At 37.1% G+C, this 18,176-nt stretch overlaps 1 protein-coding gene across 5 annotated transcripts; it reads right to left on the bottom strand.

Annotated features, from left to right (window-relative positions):
* Positions 1–2,374: 2,374 nt before the first annotated feature.
* sybu (syntabulin (syntaxin-interacting)) lies at positions 2,375–16,413 on the bottom strand. 5 transcript variants are annotated; one of them, XM_079625754.1, is made up of 10 exons: positions 15,971–16,413; positions 14,868–14,999; positions 14,531–14,562; positions 11,636–11,690; positions 11,201–11,378; positions 10,780–10,983; positions 9,134–9,233; positions 8,602–8,751; positions 5,207–5,362; positions 2,441–4,251 (listed from the first exon to the last, which is right to left on the bottom strand). In XM_079625754.1, the coding sequence occupies exons 4-10, from the start codon at positions 11,657–11,659 to the stop codon at positions 3,093–3,095; spliced, it is 1,971 nt and encodes a 656-aa protein (XP_079481880.1). In that variant the 5' UTR covers positions 11,660–11,690; positions 14,531–14,562; positions 14,868–14,999; positions 15,971–16,413; the 3' UTR covers positions 2,441–3,092. The 5 variants fall into 5 exon arrangements, with proteins under 5 accessions (XP_079481883.1, XP_079481880.1, XP_079481881.1 ...); XM_079625755.1 differs by having other exon boundaries at positions 16,158–16,411; XM_079625756.1 differs by lacking the exons at positions 14,868–14,999; positions 15,971–16,413 and having other exon boundaries at positions 5,207–5,359; positions 14,531–14,670.
* Between the last annotated feature and the right edge of the window lie 1,763 nt (positions 16,414–18,176).

Here is an 18,176-nt window from a genome sequence, read left to right as displayed (position 1 = left end):
TTTATGCTTTCCCCTCATGCTTGCTCATGCCATTTTAAGTTGTTTTTACAATTTTGCACTGTCCAGCCTTGGCCGTAATAGACATTTGGATGTCTGTTCAATGGTTTATTTGTATTCGAATGGTTTCCAAATCTTCTCATTTCATAAAACAAAAACGAAACATGCTCATTGTGCTGTGGTAAAGTTGTCTTGTTTTTGTTTTGTTTTTTACATAACCAGCAATAGAAGACTTTATTTGGTCTGTTTGTAGCCAGACTGTTAAACTGTAAACGGCATCATGAAGCTGTCATCATTTATGATATTCAAGGTCAGACGCATTGTCCGGACGGGTGGAATATTCCAGCTCTGAGAATGTGATGTCATAATCCCATCTGCCTCAGCAACGCCCCCGGTCGACCAATCCTCCCACAGCCTGACCCACTTACACGGAGAGAGGAAAATAAACTATGACTGAATTATACATTACGTGCTGTCTTCTGCAGCTATGCGCATCTTCATCACACCTGTCTTGGGTTTCCCACGACTTTGTCTTTGTAATCGAGACTTCTGGAACATGCTCATTAAATAAAATGTATATAAACACTGTTTGAAGATTGTATCCACTAAAAATGCATCACAAATGCATTGAGAGAGAGAGTGTAAAACACCACAACTAAAGCATATTTAACACTGTTATCTTTTACAATACATAAATTGGATTTCCTCATTCTGGAACATATCCAATAGCTATTTGTAGTGTCTAACTGGGCTAAGAGTACATGACAGCAAGCATTTGCTCAGTCTTGACACTTCATGCATGTGGGGTTGCATGTTATGCAACAGTCAAGTCCCATCTGGTAACATATTTACTGTGTGTTCTTCAGGCAGCCCAGGGTTCCACACTTGCTATAATGATTGGTCTCCGCTTCTGAATGTATGTCACCACAAGTTTAGTAATACCAGTACATTTTGACCTTGTTGTGGGGACATTGTTTTTGTCTCCAAGAGGAAAACAGCCTGTAAATCATTAAGAATTATCTTTTTTGAAAATGTAAAAATCCTGAATGTTTTCTGTGATGGGCAGGTCGAATACAGTTTGTACAGTGTAAAAATCATTTAATCTACAGAATGTCCCCAAAAGCATGGAAACCTAACATCTAAATATTAAAATCCATCATAAAATGAAATAGGAGATGCATGAAATATCAATGTCTGTCATTTCCAATCAAAAACAAAAAAAAGTGTAAAAATATTTTACATATATACACAAAATGCTATAGCTATGACATTAGTTGCCGATTTTATTTTATTAATATAAAAATATATAATGTTATGAAACACAATGTTGGAAATGCTAATGTAGCATAGACATTACAAAAACTATATTTTGGTATGTTAAAATATTGCTTTATAAATAACAGCTAGCTTTCTAAAGAAACGTAATCTTGTGAACAGCAAAGAATTAAACTGCGTTAATCTAGGATTAAAGCTAATCCTGGAGATTAAGACTCACTTTAACTCACTTTGCTGAGCATTAAACCTTTTTTTCTCCAGAATAAAACATCACTTTCATTCTTGGGTTATGGACATTTTTTTATTATATTTATTTAAAAATGTATAAATATGAGATGCACCTGAAAAACAGGCCCGGATAATCAACCAACTCTTTTTGCATTTTATGCACCAATTTGAGAAAATCTGCAGAATTTTACTTCTTACAACAATACTGCTCTTATTGGTAGCTGAAAGCATGATCAAATTATGCAAACATTTACAACAAACAGGGACCCCGTTGTAACATCCTACAAGGTAAAAAAGAAAAGAAAAATGATATAGTCGAGTATAGTAATAATTTTCACGTTAATCAGATATTGGTTGTGTCCGAAACCACCCTATACCCTCATATCTATATACGATTTATAATGATTGAATGCGAGATTGAATACGAGCACAAACGTCCACAATTGTTTCGGACACCTCAAATAGTGCCCTATTTCAAGTATCTATGAAAGGTTTTTTGGCTTTTAGTATGAATATGTTAGCCTTACTATTATCTATAAGCTAGTGGGCTCCAATGAAAAAAATAGCATTTAGAAGACCAAACGCAACGTTGAAAATGAAAATCCGGTTGATGTCAGAACCCAACGTCAGATTGATGTCAATCTCCGACGTTGGACAGACGTTGTAATGTGGTTGAAAATTATATTTTCAAAATGACTTTCATTTCCAACCAAAATCATCCCAACTGATGTTACTACTTTCTACTCAAGGACATTGACAGTAATGTAGTGGAGTAAAAAGTACGATATTTGTCTAAGTGAAAAGTATGATAATCAAAAAGTGTACTTAAGTAGCATACTTAAATGTAAATGTACTTTGTTACTGTCCACCTGTGACAAGGAAACATGCAAATGGTTGTGGGACATTAGACAATTTCACCACAAAATAAAAGGCCAAGCTTGAAGGGGTTTTTCATGCTTTAATAATAAATATAATGATATACATCTGATATAAACAAAAATATTGCACATAGCTCAGGCACATAACAAGTGTTCGCCGTACTGTGGCAAGTGCTGCCTTTTAGGAAATGTCAGTTTACAGAGCAACATGTGAAAAGCTCGAACTCCAAGGAGAGAAATACAGTTTCACTTAACACAAAAGGTTGAACACATTTAAGCTTTGGCAGAAGGTTTTAGTTCTTTTGGAACAAGTGACATTTTAACTACAGCAAAAACAATGGTCAACTGACAGTCAACCCCTATTGTCACACCAAATGACTCTTATAAAAAGCAGGGAATAGCAGTCAGCAACGAACAAGACTTGAGCAACATAACCACCAACAGTACATGATCAGATTCTGCAAAAATATTTATATATTTATACACACAAACATAAGGGTAATAAATAACAAAACAAAAAAAAGAAGACAAATCAGGTCCCTTTATATCCCCATAAACTCATCCTTTGTGCCTCAGCTGGCAAAAATACACAGTGCAAAGTTGGAATTTCACAACTAAACGGAAAATAAGTGTATGCGTATAGTCACGTGTGCAAAAACAATTTCTATTTGAAGATAGTTTAAGTGCTCTTGTTGTAGATGTGGGTGAAGGCTACTAAGTGTCTGGCCCGTGAGAGACATGGCGGAGTGAGTGCAATCCCATAATGCAACAGCCTCGAATCAAAGCTACAATGTTGTACACTGGAGCCCCTCCGACCAAACCGTGCTGCGAGTAGAGCCACGCCACGGTGGGCAGCACGGGTGCCGCCACAGCAACCAGATCTACCAAGAAGTTGTTGCTCCAGTGGCTTTTCCCCACCACTGCCATGCTAGAGGTGTTCTTTGAATTCTTCAGGTCGAAATTCAGCTCCTCCATGAACTCGGGACTCATTCCGGGCTCAGAACCGCACAGACCGGAATCACTAGGAGAATTTTGGGCAGTGTTGGTGCAAATGAGGCCAACATCTTTGACTTCTTTGTCTTGTGCTTCAGGTAACTTCTCTTTTATGGGTTTTTGTGCTTCAAGCAAGTCCTCAAACTTTTTGGGAACCTGTGCTGAAGGTAATTCCTGGGATTGGTGGGGAGAAGAGGGGATAAGGAGGCCAGAGAAGCCACCACCCTGGAGCTTTAGCAGTTGGAAAAGGAGAGCTTGGAGATCAGCGGTGTAGATCATCTCATCCGTCTGGACACCTTTATCTTCTGCACCAAACGGGTCGCTTGAGATATGCTCCTCGGTGCTCTTTTCCGAGACACACGTCTCCAAGGTGGACAGTCCTGGTTGGGGGATGATTTTTGTGCCACCGTCCTGGCTTGAATCGACAGCAGTGGACATGAGAATGTCCTCCAGAATCTCTGCTCTGTTGGCCATCTCGTCATTGGCCAGCAGCTCACTATCAGCCATCTCCTCCACCGCTTGTTCCTCACCATGTAGATCCATCTCCAACTTGCCAGCGGCAGATAATTCTGGAGACTCACAGATAAAGTCTAACGTCGGCTCATCCTGCAAGTAGCAGCCATTCTGCGCTAACTCCATGCTGTGGAGTAAGGACTCCAGCTTCCTGTTTTGGATGTTTATGTCGATGAAGTACTTCTGGATGCCCTTGTCCTTCTCCACGAGGCTGTTCTTCATAGTTTCCACCACTTGGCGCAGCTGCTTGATCTCTTTGCGAGCTTCTTTAAGAGCAAGCTGAGCTTCCACACGGTGACATTCCTCCTCTATCCAGTCCTCTCGCATACGCCCCAGTTGGGACTTCAGCTCCTCAATCTCAGTCTCCCTGTAACCCATCAATGTGATATCAGTGTTTGAATCGTGTCAGAGCTCTTGAGGGAATTGCAATTAAAAATCTCATTCGTTTCAGTTTTAGTTGAATTTCTTGACCTCAATGCTGCCTTTTCTTGTAGTTTTACTAAAAATATAATCATGCAGTGACTACCAACTAACATTAGCTGAATATCTTCTACTGTGTTTTAGACAACTGTTCAGAGGTAAAAACAGGGATTAGTATAGGAATGTATGTGTATGAACAACCATAAATTAATGAAAACTGGGCATGTTAACATTTCCAATGGAAAAATTGTTCTTAAAGGCCCCCTGAAATCAAAATGTAAGTTTTTTTTTTTTAGCTTTTAGTATGAATATGTTAGCCTTAAGGTTATGAATAAGCAGGTGTGTTCCAAAACAAAGACAAAATTTGCATTTATGAGATGAAATGGATCACAGATTATGACATCACCGCGCACTTCAGCTTCTCGTCACATATTCTGTCCTATCAAATGCTCTCTAGAATCTGAAGAGTCCCGCTCCCCATGCAAATATATATACACACTACCTGGCTAAAGTGACCGTTGACACATCACAGAGCAATATAGAATAGAGATGCGTGTTCGGTTGCTCAAACACTCAAGTTTTATTCTGTGAATAAAAATAAAATTATGAATTTATTCACACCTCTACTATTGAATCCAACGTATCATTGCTTCCATGGTGCTGTCAAGTACAACTTGCAGTCTGTGAGGTAAACTAAACACTATTGGCCATTTGAAAAAGGGGAGGAGCCATTCAATATGTCCCACCTTAGCTTCCTGTTTAAGTGGAAATTACATCAACGCATCATACAAAGCTGCACACTCCAAGGCACTTCAGTGGGCCTTTAAGGGAGTCCCCTAACTAAATCCATCAATTTTAACACAGTGCCATATTAGCCCATGAATGTCAAAGCAAAGTCTTACCGGTCACAAACGGTGTTCTGTGAGTCTCTGAGATTGGTCTTGAGGTGTCGTATGGATACCTCTTTCTGCTGTAGAGGGGTAAGGTACTGCTCTGGATTGGGAGGCTTGATGCCATGATTGTCTCCGCAGGAATGGTAGCGCACAGGAGTGGTTCTTCTGAAAATAAAAACAGGTTTACCTTTTTAAAATGTGATGCAGCATGGTAATATGAAAGCTACAACAAGAGCTTAAGTAATGAACTACATGGCCTGTTGTGTCTGTAATGAGTTACTGTTTCAAATGCAAAATCTAAAAATGTTCAAGCTTTTCTAATATGAAAAACTTCATTGAGCATACATTACACAAGTCACCACAACTAACTTTATTTTTTCAATTAAATTTAGTTTACGTTAGTGGTTCTCAACGTGGGTCATGACTCGTGACACGAAAATGGACTGCAGTACTTTTCAGGGGTGAGTTTCTTATACAACGACGAAACTCGCTGCTTAACTACCATAGTACGGTGCATCGTTGAAGATATCAACTAGTTGCTTACGACGGTTTCCCGAAACCATATTGTCGCAAATTTGTAGTTCAACCAAAATTATGTCACATGTGGTGATAACTTCTTTTAATGAATCAGTTTGAGATCGAATTAATGCTAGATTATTGCCATGAATTATGGACATGGCATCGGAGGACTTATTTTGCTTTATTTTCAGATTCAATCATAGGCTCAAAGTACACACATGCACAAAACAGCGATTTAAATCTCTTGACAAACTAAAAGATGTAAATGAAATCTGTATATATTCGAAATAAACGATATAGATTGTACTGAATGTCAGCTTGCTTATTTTACTCAAGATAAGGATTTATTGAGCCCACATGTAATGCAAACAAGAAACTGTGCTTCACAGGTCGAGAGCTGTCGTTCCAACCACACAACTTTGAAATGCGGTTTGCGAATGTTCGTTGGAACTATGGTTTCGGGAAAAACAGAATCGTTGCTGATAACGAAGGAACTTGTGACCATAGTTGGCTAACGATGCTTTTGGGAAACGCACCTCATGGTCAATAGAGAGGGAAAAAAACATGCCAAAATAATCATGCATTAGACAGCAAAATAAAAAAAATGATGAAATGTATATATCCCTCAGACGGTCCTCGGTCGGTTCTGACCGAAATATTTTCTGTTTTGATTTAAAAAAAAAAAATCACAGCTTCATCTGAATGTTATGAAACTTGGTGACTTTTATGGCATTAGGTATGTGAATACCAAAAAAAATTGAGGTCATGATCCGAGCATGCTAAGTGGTCGTGAAAAAAATAGTCACACTTGTGGTCTTCGGTCAAAAATGACCGACCCATAGGAAATGAATGGGAAATTTACAAAAATTCAAAAATTCTCCGCATTTTTGTGTGTACAATCTACAAATCGGACACAATCCTAAAAAAAAAAAAAAAAGTACACCGCAGGAAAGGGGGGAAACTCTACAACATCAAGAGTGCAAAACAGACACACCCACCCACACACACACACATACACACCAATAAATTCAGATTACAAAAAATATGTTTTGAATTTTTAAAAATCACAGCTTCATCGGAATGTTACGAAACTTGGTGACTTTTATGGCATTATGTATGTGAACACACAAAAAATTTGAGGTCATGATCCGAGCATGCTAAGTGGTCATAAAAAAAATAGTCACACTTGTGGTCTTTGGTCAAAAATGACCCCCATAGGAAATGAATGGGAAATTGACAAAAACACAAATTCACCCAAACAAATTTGACTTTTTTTTTTTTTTTAAGTACACAGCAGTAAAGGGGTGACACTAAAACATCTAGAGAGAAATTTTTTTTTTATTTTTTTTTTTAAAAATTACAATTTTTATTTTATTTTTTATATTTATTAAAAAAATATATATTTATATTTATATTAAACATCATTATATCACTAAGCCATGATGACATATGTGGATTGTGTGATTTCCACTCTAGGATAATTCTTCTAGGCTTTCTAACACAATGTTTAGGTTTGACTAATCATAATGCAAAAACTAACACTTTAAATCACTATTTCTAAAAAAATATATATCTAAAACTTGATAAGAAATAGTTTTTGAGATTGTTTAAATATATATTCAAATCCACAAAAAAAAAAAAAAAAAAAGTAAATGTGTCCATTAAACAGCTGGGGAAGTCACATGCCTCTCCATAGAGTGCTGTTTATGCCATCTAGTGGTTACAACATGGTTCTACGCTTTCTCTCCATACTCTCACCAGATGGCGCTAATCTGCTTCAACCATTTTTTTTTTGGAGGCCTAGACTCTATATTAAACTAAAATACTGCATAAACATTTTTTAATTTTTTTTTTTTTAAATAATTTTTTTTTTTTTTTCAATGGCAAAAATAGACCATAAATATTGCATAAATATTAATAAATTCAATCAAATTCTCTCAAAATACAAAATTAAAAAGAAAAAATATAGAACAAAAATAAATTGCATTGGTTTTACTGGGATGGAGGAAATTGAATTTTTAGGTGTCCGGTCACTTCTGACCGGGAAGGCCCAGGAGGTGACTCCGAAACGAAGACCGTCAGAGGGATAAATATAAATTAAGAACATGTATGATAAACAATTTTAGTACGGTCGCCATTTGATCTTGAAAAAAAGAATCAAAGTAATGGCCATGTTATCTGACTAGAGGCACCATCTCCTAGCAACCTGCTAAGTTGCTTTGAAGTCAAATTTGCATCTGTGCCAGAGATGGAACAATAGAAGAACAAACAAGGACTCTGAAAAAGCCCAGGGAGGCATTACAGAGCGCACACATTCTGTGCTTGGATTTAAAAAAAAGAATCAAAATGGAGAGTGTGGGTTATATAAAAAATATTTAATAAAGATAAATGGATACTACATATACCAGAATGACCCAGAATCACTCCACCACCATTCCACCATCAGCAAGAATACCCAGTGTTTTTTTTTTACCCTCCATCCCATAAAATGGAAAGTTAAAACGGCAGAAACACCACATCATGCTATTAACAAGCAAAACGACACTCCCTGACTGTGCATACTGACTGCGCGCACATGAAATATTAATGCCCCCCTCACCCGCTCTACAAAATCTTGGCACTGAAAAACACTTTACTCCCATCAGCCAGTCAACAGATTTGCTGTCTGCGTGGGCAAAATGAGAGCAGACAATTTTGTCAAAATCCCCACAAATCCTCGCAGAGCCAAACCGTGACCAATCTAATCCTTTATTCTGTGAAGAGTTTGAGGACACGATAACACACTCTATCTGTATGGTGTCTGAGCCCTGCGTAGAACATGTTCTCAACTTCCTGTCCTCAGCCTCATGTCTGTCTGTTTGTTGGTTTCTACCCCCGGTTCATACCTTCTGGTAGAGCTGGAGTGGGTACTGCTGTTGGTGACAGAAGGGGCTTTGGGGGGCGTCCTGTATGGGGCATAAAGCTCTGCGTCGCGAGAGGCGGTGGGGCTTCCCGGGGGCTTAAACACAGGCAGGCTCCTGATGTGAGGCCCATGGCTGAGGGAGATAAGAGCAAGCAAATAGGACAGGACTGTGTCATGATGGGCAAGACATAGGTTATGTTTGGAATAAAAAACAGAATCAGAATGCATGGAACTTGCTACTTACTACATCATGCTTAACTTGAACTTGTTCGCCATATGTACATCATTTACTGAATTTAACATGCATGTAATGAGATCATGTGACAATGATGCAGCATTGTTTAATGCACACTGTTTTAAACATTAAAAAGGCAATAAAAAGTTTTGTTTTGTTTGAGGCAACATGCTAAATTGTAAGACGACTTGGATGAAATATCAAATCTTACAGAAAAAAACAAACAAATATCAGCCATCTTGTATTAGACTACAGATACAGTGCATAGCATAAAGCATACCTGCGAGAAGACGAGATCTTCCCTGTGGAGTGGCTGAGCAGAGTTTCACGTGTCTTGTAGCTTCCAGTGCTGCTAGATGAGCTGAAATCGGTCTCACTGACTACAGTACATACAAATGGAGATCAAAAGTTTAAAGTTTCCTCTAAAACTTCAACATCAATACAACTTTTTCAATTCAAGGACATCCAAAAAAGACAGTGTGGAAGTAGAGACTTCAAACCTGGCAAATGCACAACCCAAGCACGTTTCCAACTAGCATATTTCCAGTAGCCAGATCAAAGAGGCTTGTCAGAGGATATAGGGTTACACACTTCTGTGACTAACATTGTCTGCTTCCATTATGAAAGAACTATAGCTGGGAAAGTCAAAGACTGAATCTTTCAGAGGAATCCTTCACATTTGATTTCTCTTGAATATTACCTTAGCTGCAACCATTAACTTTTCTAGTCAGCTTTAGCATTTAGACCACTGTTTCTGCTTTGACAGCCATTCAAAAGTAATGTAGTTAATCTAGGGCAAGCAACATATTAATTGCAAAAATGTCATATTTTAGGTTTTACCAGTGCAAGGGTTTTTAAAAGCATGGAATATTCTTATATTTTTCCCTGTTTCCTGCGAAGAGATCTAACATGGAGTACGTACTTCCAGGAATGCGAAGATCAAGACATGTTTCAGATAATGCACTATATTTTGGGGAAGTAAAATACATAAATAAATGTATTAAGCTGTTAATTCTAAAAGAGGTGACTGAAAGACAAGGATTCTGGGGGCAAGATAATTCAAGATCTTCATTTTTTTCTAAAGTTTTTCCCAAAAATATACACACCTGAGCAGCATCTCTTTCCTTTTGACAAAACCATGATAAAGTGTACTATTTTTTTTAAACGTGCTACTAACTATCAACCTAACCAACCAACTAAATAACCGAACAAATGTGACTAACTCACTAACAATCACAAAATTGTGCAGTTCCTCAATATGAATCAAGCTCAAATGCTGTGTGAATTCTCACAAGCAGTGGGAGGAGCCATCTTTTAATTGTACTGATTGGCCATCTACAAGCCAACCAATCAGAGGCCTCAATGAGACAGGGTAATCAAGCTAATGGCACCTGCTGCTTCCTGGATTGCGTTGCCTCCAATTATTTATGTCTACAAGTAAAGTCATCAGAGAAACCCAGGCTCAAGAACTTCTAAATGGATTAAACAGGCAGGTGTGACCATCACATTAAATGAATTCATTAGAACTGCATGTGTTTACATGTTTGCACTTGCATCCCAGTGGACGTGCATGCTTGCACACAAGTTGATAAGGACTTCATGCACAAACTTGGTTGTTTTAGTGACTAACCAAACATTAGCTTTCTAAACCCAATCGTCCTAATTTGACATACTTATCTGAATACAGAAAAACACACGGTTCTATAAACATTCACTCAAAGCATTACTATTTGGCCTGATATTATAATCATGTAAATCATATATCTATCAAAAGATCATATTTCTTTTATTCTGATTGATTGTAAAGTGTCCACGAGCATCAGAAAGGCACAATATAAAATATAGCCTAATAATATTTATTACTATTATTTGAATAGTCAACTTTTAGAATATAAAAAGTAGCTAATATAGCAGAAATAAAATGACCTTTCTGCATGATGGAGGCCGGCTGTTGCTTCTCTCTCTTGTGCTTCTGTGTGGGTTCGCTCCACTCGGCCACTACGTTCATCCGAACTCTCTTCACTTTGACCGTGCGCTCTCCCAGAGACGGTGAACCCATTGGGCTGTTGTCAGAGCCTGAGAGGGTCTTGGTTGGCGATGCGCATTGACTGCTTGGGCATCCAGTATCATCTGAGAAGACAGATCCATGTTTAAATACAGCACCACAATGACGTAACACCCATTTAAAAGTTATGCTATCGTGCTTTTCCTTATCAGAAAGGTCAAGTGCACTAGGAAATCATCATACAGCAAATAATGACATTTCAGTGCTCATTCATCTTAGGTTATACTTGGAATAAAATTCCCAAGGATCCTATCAGGATCCTATCAACCTCATATGGCCTACCAGAGGACAGGCTGTTTGGGCTGATGGTTCTTTTCGAGTGCTGGGAGCTAATGTCAAAATCCTTGCTCTCCTCTTCTGACAATGGCATGGTGGACACCGATGACTCCTTTGCTTTAGTACGCAAGGGGTGGAGGACAAATCGAGGGATACGGCTGCGCATGCTTCCCTTTTCCTTCACCTGCAGGAAATGGAATATTGATAACTGGTGGTGCTACGATTACATAGAGACAAGCAACCTACAGCCAGCATCCGAGGTGAGTTATTTAACCTTTTTGAAAGCTGATATTGAGCTGAATTATGCTTGCGTCCTTAAAGTTATTTCAGTATGCAATGTAAGTCTTGCATGCATGCCCGCTTGTCTCGCTGTAAGGAAAATGGGTTTGGGAAGGAAAAGGAAAGTAAGGAAAATGATTTGAAGTTAAGATAGTAAAGCACCTCATATATCTGCAAAGGTCCCATTCTTCTTAAATAGGGAACACTTCAAGTAAAACTGTAAAAGAAAAGAAAAGGAAACGGGTTACTTGAGCATGAAGTGAAAGCAAACCAGAAAAAGAAAGACAGTGTACAAAAGAGGTCATACCACAAGATGTCAGGCTGTTTTAACCCAATTCATGAATTGCTCTATAAATAGAATGCAGCTTATATGTATGAAATTGAAGTATGATAAAGTATGATTCTAAATTGTCCATAAAAGAGAAAGGACCCCATCAGCCACCCACTAAATCTAAATTAATTTCAACTAGTACTTGGAATTTAAACTGCAGGAACTCATATTCTAAATGAAACTAATCCAGTGCTCTTATTTAACATGATTCATTTGCCGGTCAGTGAATTTAGCGTGTGTTATGTAAAAGGCTTTGCACTTTGAGAAGGAAGTAATATGGTCAATTTAATCCTTGTCTGTTTTGAGAGACGATAACCCTTCTGGTTAACTTATTTTACTGCTTTGGGTGTTCCAGATCTGCTCATAACTAACAGACCAAAACAAGCTTCTGAATCATTTAATATAATGTATCGCGCTTGATTGACTGTAACGTCATCGGTCCATTTCCTGTTGTTATAGTGTATGTGCGACTTGCTTTTCAGCATCTTTTTGATGTTGGTTATGTAAGGGTTAGAGTTGCTTTCAATGCGGATGACGTAATTGACCCCTAAAGTTTCACGCATAGCTGGGTTCTTGCCTCTTTCCATTTTGCATCCGGATGCCATGTTTCATTACAAAAGAAGTCAAAGCACTTATGTAGGTTTCCCCAATCCTTTCAGATATGAAATACATGTTTCTTTTTGAGTATCTTATGCCACTGTATTCTTTTCAATTATGAAGTATTAAGTCACTTTTTTTATTATTGCTTATGCTTCATTAAAAAAAAAAAAAAAAAAAAAAAAAAGGTTTTGTGAACTGTTCTGAAAATACCATTTAAATGTTTGGAGTTTGTAAGATTTTTTTTTCCTGAAAGAAATTAATACTTTTTTGTATAATGATACAAAATATTTCTATTTCAAGTAAATGCTATTCTTTTGAACTTTCTGTTTATCAAAGAATCCTGAAACACATGTATCACCGTTTCCTAAAATTACTAAGCAGCACAACTGTTTGATTATTGATATACAAAATATTTCTTGAGCACAAATCGGCATGTTAGAATGGTTTCTGGAGGATCATGTGACACCATAGACTCTGAAAATTCAGCTTTGCCATCACAGGAAAAAATTTTTTAATTTCAATATAAATTCGAATAGAAAATACTTATTTTAAATTGTAATAAAACTTTACAATATAACTGTTTTTTGATCAAACAAATGTATGCAATCTTGGTGAGCATACTAGACTTCTTTCAAAAACATTAATAAATCTCGCCAGCCCCAAACTTTTGAACGTTAGTGTCGATATTTATTGCCTTATTCAATAGCTATCAAAATCTTTTGGCCAAATTGCCACTCATGGGAGCTAGACTGTTCTCTCTTGGAGCCAAAGTCAGACCCTATAGCAACACAACCAAGCAACACAGACCTGGCAATGGCAACACAGAGAAACAGAGCCTTTAGAGAAGCCAGATAATGGTCAGTGACACAGCCATTCCCTTAACTGATGTCTTGTGTCAGGACAAGAAGCTTAGTGTTTTTACTCCTTGTCAGCCTAATAGAAAAGCTGAGACTAGTTTCAGCCTGACACAGTTAGAAGTGATGCAATCTCTCTTCAATCACCTTATCCATATTATATGGAAATGGCATGACTGGCTTGAAGTCATAAACAGGAGTGAAGTCACCGAGTTAGGTTATATATATTCATTGAATCACAACAGGTTATGTAATGTACTGCTCATATTTAATTAAGAAGAATGATTTCATGCATAAAACGTGACAGTAAAAATCGACATCATCTTACATATTATACTTTAGCTTTTTTGTTTTTAAAATATACTGTAAATTTGAACTACTTTTTATTCTGAAATGCAGAAATATAAGTAAACAGACTGTCCTCTGGCTAAATACCCGGTCAACACAACACATTAAGATCTAGAGACACTTTAGTTGCCTCAGCACCAGTGACTCCTCATTCTGTCATTAGTCCACTACAGCAACGATGACTCAATGTTATTGGAGACAGAGAGTAATGTGCGCAAATGCATTTGCTACTGGCTTTGAGTGCTTTCTCTGCTTACTTGTTTTAGTGTTGCCATTTGAGCTTGACTACAAAAGACGATGCCTACATACAGGTTGACAATGTACATTAGTCAGTGAGTAAAAATTTCAGTTATGCATTGTCTCTAGTTGCTTCTCTTTTAGTCTACACTGTGCTGCATTCCATACATTTTTAACTGACTAGGATTTCTTGTGCATCAGCAGATGTGAAATCTCTATTTTCAGTGAGAATTTAGTGCACTCGGATACTTTCGGTGATACTTCTACCAGCTTTTGAAAAAAATATATAATACAAAAGTATATATATATATTTTTTTTTTGTCATTTTAATGTTAGTTCAAAAGAATTCCCGTTATTCTGAGGATTCTCACTAGATTTTTTTTTTTTTTTACTTAAATCAGATAATATAGGCTTATCATTTATAATAATTTAAAAAGTATATTATATAGGCTACAAAAAAAACTTTCACCTTGTTTGCCTGGCTGTTGTTGAAAATAAGAATTTGTTCTTAAGTAACTTGCCTGGTTTACTAAATAAAGGTTAACTTTTTAACACACTTTATATTGTTTTATAGCGTTCTGTGACACGACCTATTTTTTCTTTCCGCTTTCCCACAAAGGATAGATGCTTTATAATATTTTGGCTTGCAAAAATTAATCTCAATTAAATCAAAGTTGATTAAGTTACCTGATTGACAAACGTTGACGCTTCTGCCGCACCTAAACAGCAAATATAAAAAACACGATTTAAAATAAACTGCTTTTCTATGACAAAATTGTATTGTATCCCTATTGTTTATTCAAAATAAACATTGGGTTAAACAATAGCTGTGTTATTCAGATTTAGAGCAAACATGTTGAATTAAGCTTCCGTAGCCTATATGTATTTTTCGAATTAAAAAATAGTTATAGTTATATCAAATAATATATAATATAGGCTATAGTATTCTTTTCGTTATTATATGTCCGTAAAAAAACCCCGCTATGGAAAACAACAGTGTGACGCAGTAAGTAAATACACTTGCCTCGTGAAGTGCTGGGTGGATTCCTGTGAGTGAGAGTGAAGGATGCGCAGCTCCGTATCCCTTCAGAACAACACAATGCGCGCTCTCGGTCCTCTGCTCTTGTTTTGATCTGATGTGAAGGACTCTCAGCCTCTGTATGCGAGAGAAGCCAGATTATTCCGCACAGCACATCTCAGCGCATCAGTGTTTGTGCTCAAGCAGAAGAGACTGGGGAGATTGACATCGCCAGTACGACGTAAATGTTCCAAGTGTGTTATGTAACGAGCAGCAAGAATTAACTCTTACGTGCCCGGGTGAGATTTAACAAGTCGCTTTTATTGACGTGCACGGTTCACAGGCTAGTAAGTAGCCTATACTGATGACAGTAGTCGTTTCATTTGGCTTAATGTTTTATCAAAAGTGACTAGAAGTCCCCTTGTTTTAGGGTAGTGATGGATGCTAATGGATTGGGATTGAGTCTGACCTGCAACATTTTATTCAGCAGCCTAGTTTTTTTCACCACACCCCATGGTGTTTTTATTCCTTATCATCATAGACAGTTTTATAACAGGATTCTTACTCAATACAATTTATTTTTTATTCCTAAAATAAATACAAACAAATAAGCACAAGCAAATAAAATCATGCAAAAATATGCTAAAGGAAAATATATGATACTTTAATATTTTTGCTTGTGGATATTTTATTGTGCTTATTCGTTTATTTTTATGTTAAGAAAAAAGTGCTTATTCATTCAATTTTAATTAACAAAAGAACAATATGGATGGAAACCCCTTTTTAATCTTCGGAAAATAAAACAAAAATGCACTAAAGAAAATAATTTTGTATTTTCAATCCAAAGATCTACAATACATTTTTTAAATAAATATAGCAGTCTCATTCAGTATCAACATTATCAACATCAGAATGAAAACTCAACAAAACTTTTAATATACACCGTGTAAATGACTTGCGCAATACTTTGTCAACAATAACCACTACTTTTTTTTTATTTTTTTTATACCAAACCAAAAGTAGCATAATACTTTTGAATCAAGTACATTCTCCATTATTCTTACAAATCCAACCTAAAATGGTGTAAGATCGTAGGCTGTCCAACTGACCTGCTAAAAAGTGCTCATCTTAAGTTGACCGGGCTGGGATACCATATAAGATGAGAAAACCATTTTAAGCTGGTTTAAGATGTTTATGTTCGGTATAGGGTTCTCACTTGAGTAGCACTGCTGACAGAAAAGACTGAGTGCAGTTGAGTGGAGACGTCGGCTCTCCATGGTGCTGAAGTCAACTCACCACACGAGCGCGAATTCAGGGCGATTCGAAGTCATTCTCCATAAGATTCCCAGGCCGATTGAGTACTAACATCCAAAGTATATTATGTCTGAAGTTTGATCAAACGTATTTTACCACAAAATACTTTAGTTTAGTCATTTAGTTAAAAAACGTTGTACATTTCGCAAAGGTAGGGTTGGCAATTTCAAACAGGCTAGCAAAGGCAAGCTAACTTTGAAACAATGCGATCCCACCCTCAGAGCGTCTCCAAAGCCACGCCTCCTTTAAAACACAAGAACGCGCGCACACAGCAGCGTCTGCAAAGCAATTACCTCATCTCAAAGCACATGCCATTACAATCATAATGAATATAAACAACATACCGTGTTCTAGTTGTAGGCTTCCACCTAAGTTCTGTAGATTATTTTCAGCTAGTGTTGACATAGCATAAATCGGCTTGCCATCTCGTAATTACTTTAAGACATAAATGCAGCATAAGCTTGTTGTTGTGGTTCAGGGGGACTGTAAAAAAAACAGATGCTTTTTCTTTGTGGCGTTTGGTGACTGTCTGTCTACAACTCTGCTTAGCCTTGTAATGTCTGCACGAGCAGGATGCAAGGAGGTATGGAAAGTGTTGACATGGACATCCTAGCATTGAAAAATGTTGGTCCGGTGACTTCCACAAAAGATATAGGCCTAGCCTATGTGTACATTTAGACCACTTCTATTATTGATTGCTATCAGGATATGAGAGTTTCAACCAGCATAACAAAAAGTGTTTGTAAAACAAATTGCTATACCCTTCCTTTAACGCAACAAATTAAGTTACTCTAATACAAACACGTGTGACTGATTGAATATAGGCTACTACTGTATCTGCTGTTTGTCATATGAGGTAGCGCAATAATAATAATATGGTGTTTCACTGCCCTCTGCTGGTAGATAATCGAACGACAGGTGACGTTTCACTGTTTCAGTTATTAAAGTGTACTAAAGTGTTGTGATGGGGTGAGTACTGATGAATTTGTTGTAGGCGCTGTCTATCCTAGTGTAAAAAAATACATTTGTCATAAAGTATCTTTATACAAATATGTACAAGGTTTCCTATTATTTACAAATTGTGTTGTGGGAAAATAATGATACTAGCCTATGTGATATAGGCTGTCATGCTGAACTGGACATGTATATGAAAACGAATACCATTTATTTGGTCTAAATCTATGTTAGGCTATCTGTTACATTCTTGCTGTTTCATGATTTTCTTGAGGTTCGTTTTTCATATTTGTTTAAATGTTTGCCTGTTTAAAGACAGATTATATTCGGTCTCGACAATGGTGCATGTAAATATGGAGAAAATGACTTAAAATTAACTTTCCCTGATCATTTTTCAATGAATTGTGACAGCAAGCCCCCAGTCTCCCCTGTATGAGTCTGGCCATATTTGTTGTGTTAGCTCTGAAAATGTTATGAAGTTTAAATCGACCTATAGTACACAGACTAACTGAACATGAATTTTGCTGGCTTCGGAGGCTTTTCTCAGATTTCTTTTCTGCTGTTTTTTTCTTCTTCCAAAAATGCAACATTATTGCAATGGATAACCGCAAGGAGGCAGTGCAGCGCAAGGTAACGGGACATTTGAAACCGGAGAATTTACAGTGTCTTGCAGCCGGTTATTCTGAGGATAGAAGTGAGACGACTAGTTACAAAAAAAAAAAATCTTTTAGCTTTAGGACTTTAACATATGCATGAGACAAGACTGTCTGGAAATAAATATGACCATATATTTTAATAAAGTTGTACGTTGAAGATTGAAACTTCAAAAATATTAAAGTTAATTACCAGACCACCAGACGCATATTCTCAGCTGACCTGCAAATAAGTTCTCTATTTCGACATTTCATTTTAATGGTATTATTGATTTATTAAGCAACTTCTTCTTTGTACATGGCTGGTGTAATTCTTCGCGAGACGAAGCGCCCTGCAGTGATGCGCTTTCGCACCATGATCACTTGTAGCCAGTGCAATTGATCTGTGAATATT

This window comes from Phoxinus phoxinus (assembly GCF_949152265.1).
Source record: "Phoxinus phoxinus genome assembly, chromosome: 10".
NCBI lineage: Eukaryota > Metazoa > Chordata > Actinopteri > Cypriniformes > Leuciscidae > Phoxinus > Phoxinus phoxinus.
This window is presented reverse-complemented; position numbering and strand designations above follow the sequence as displayed.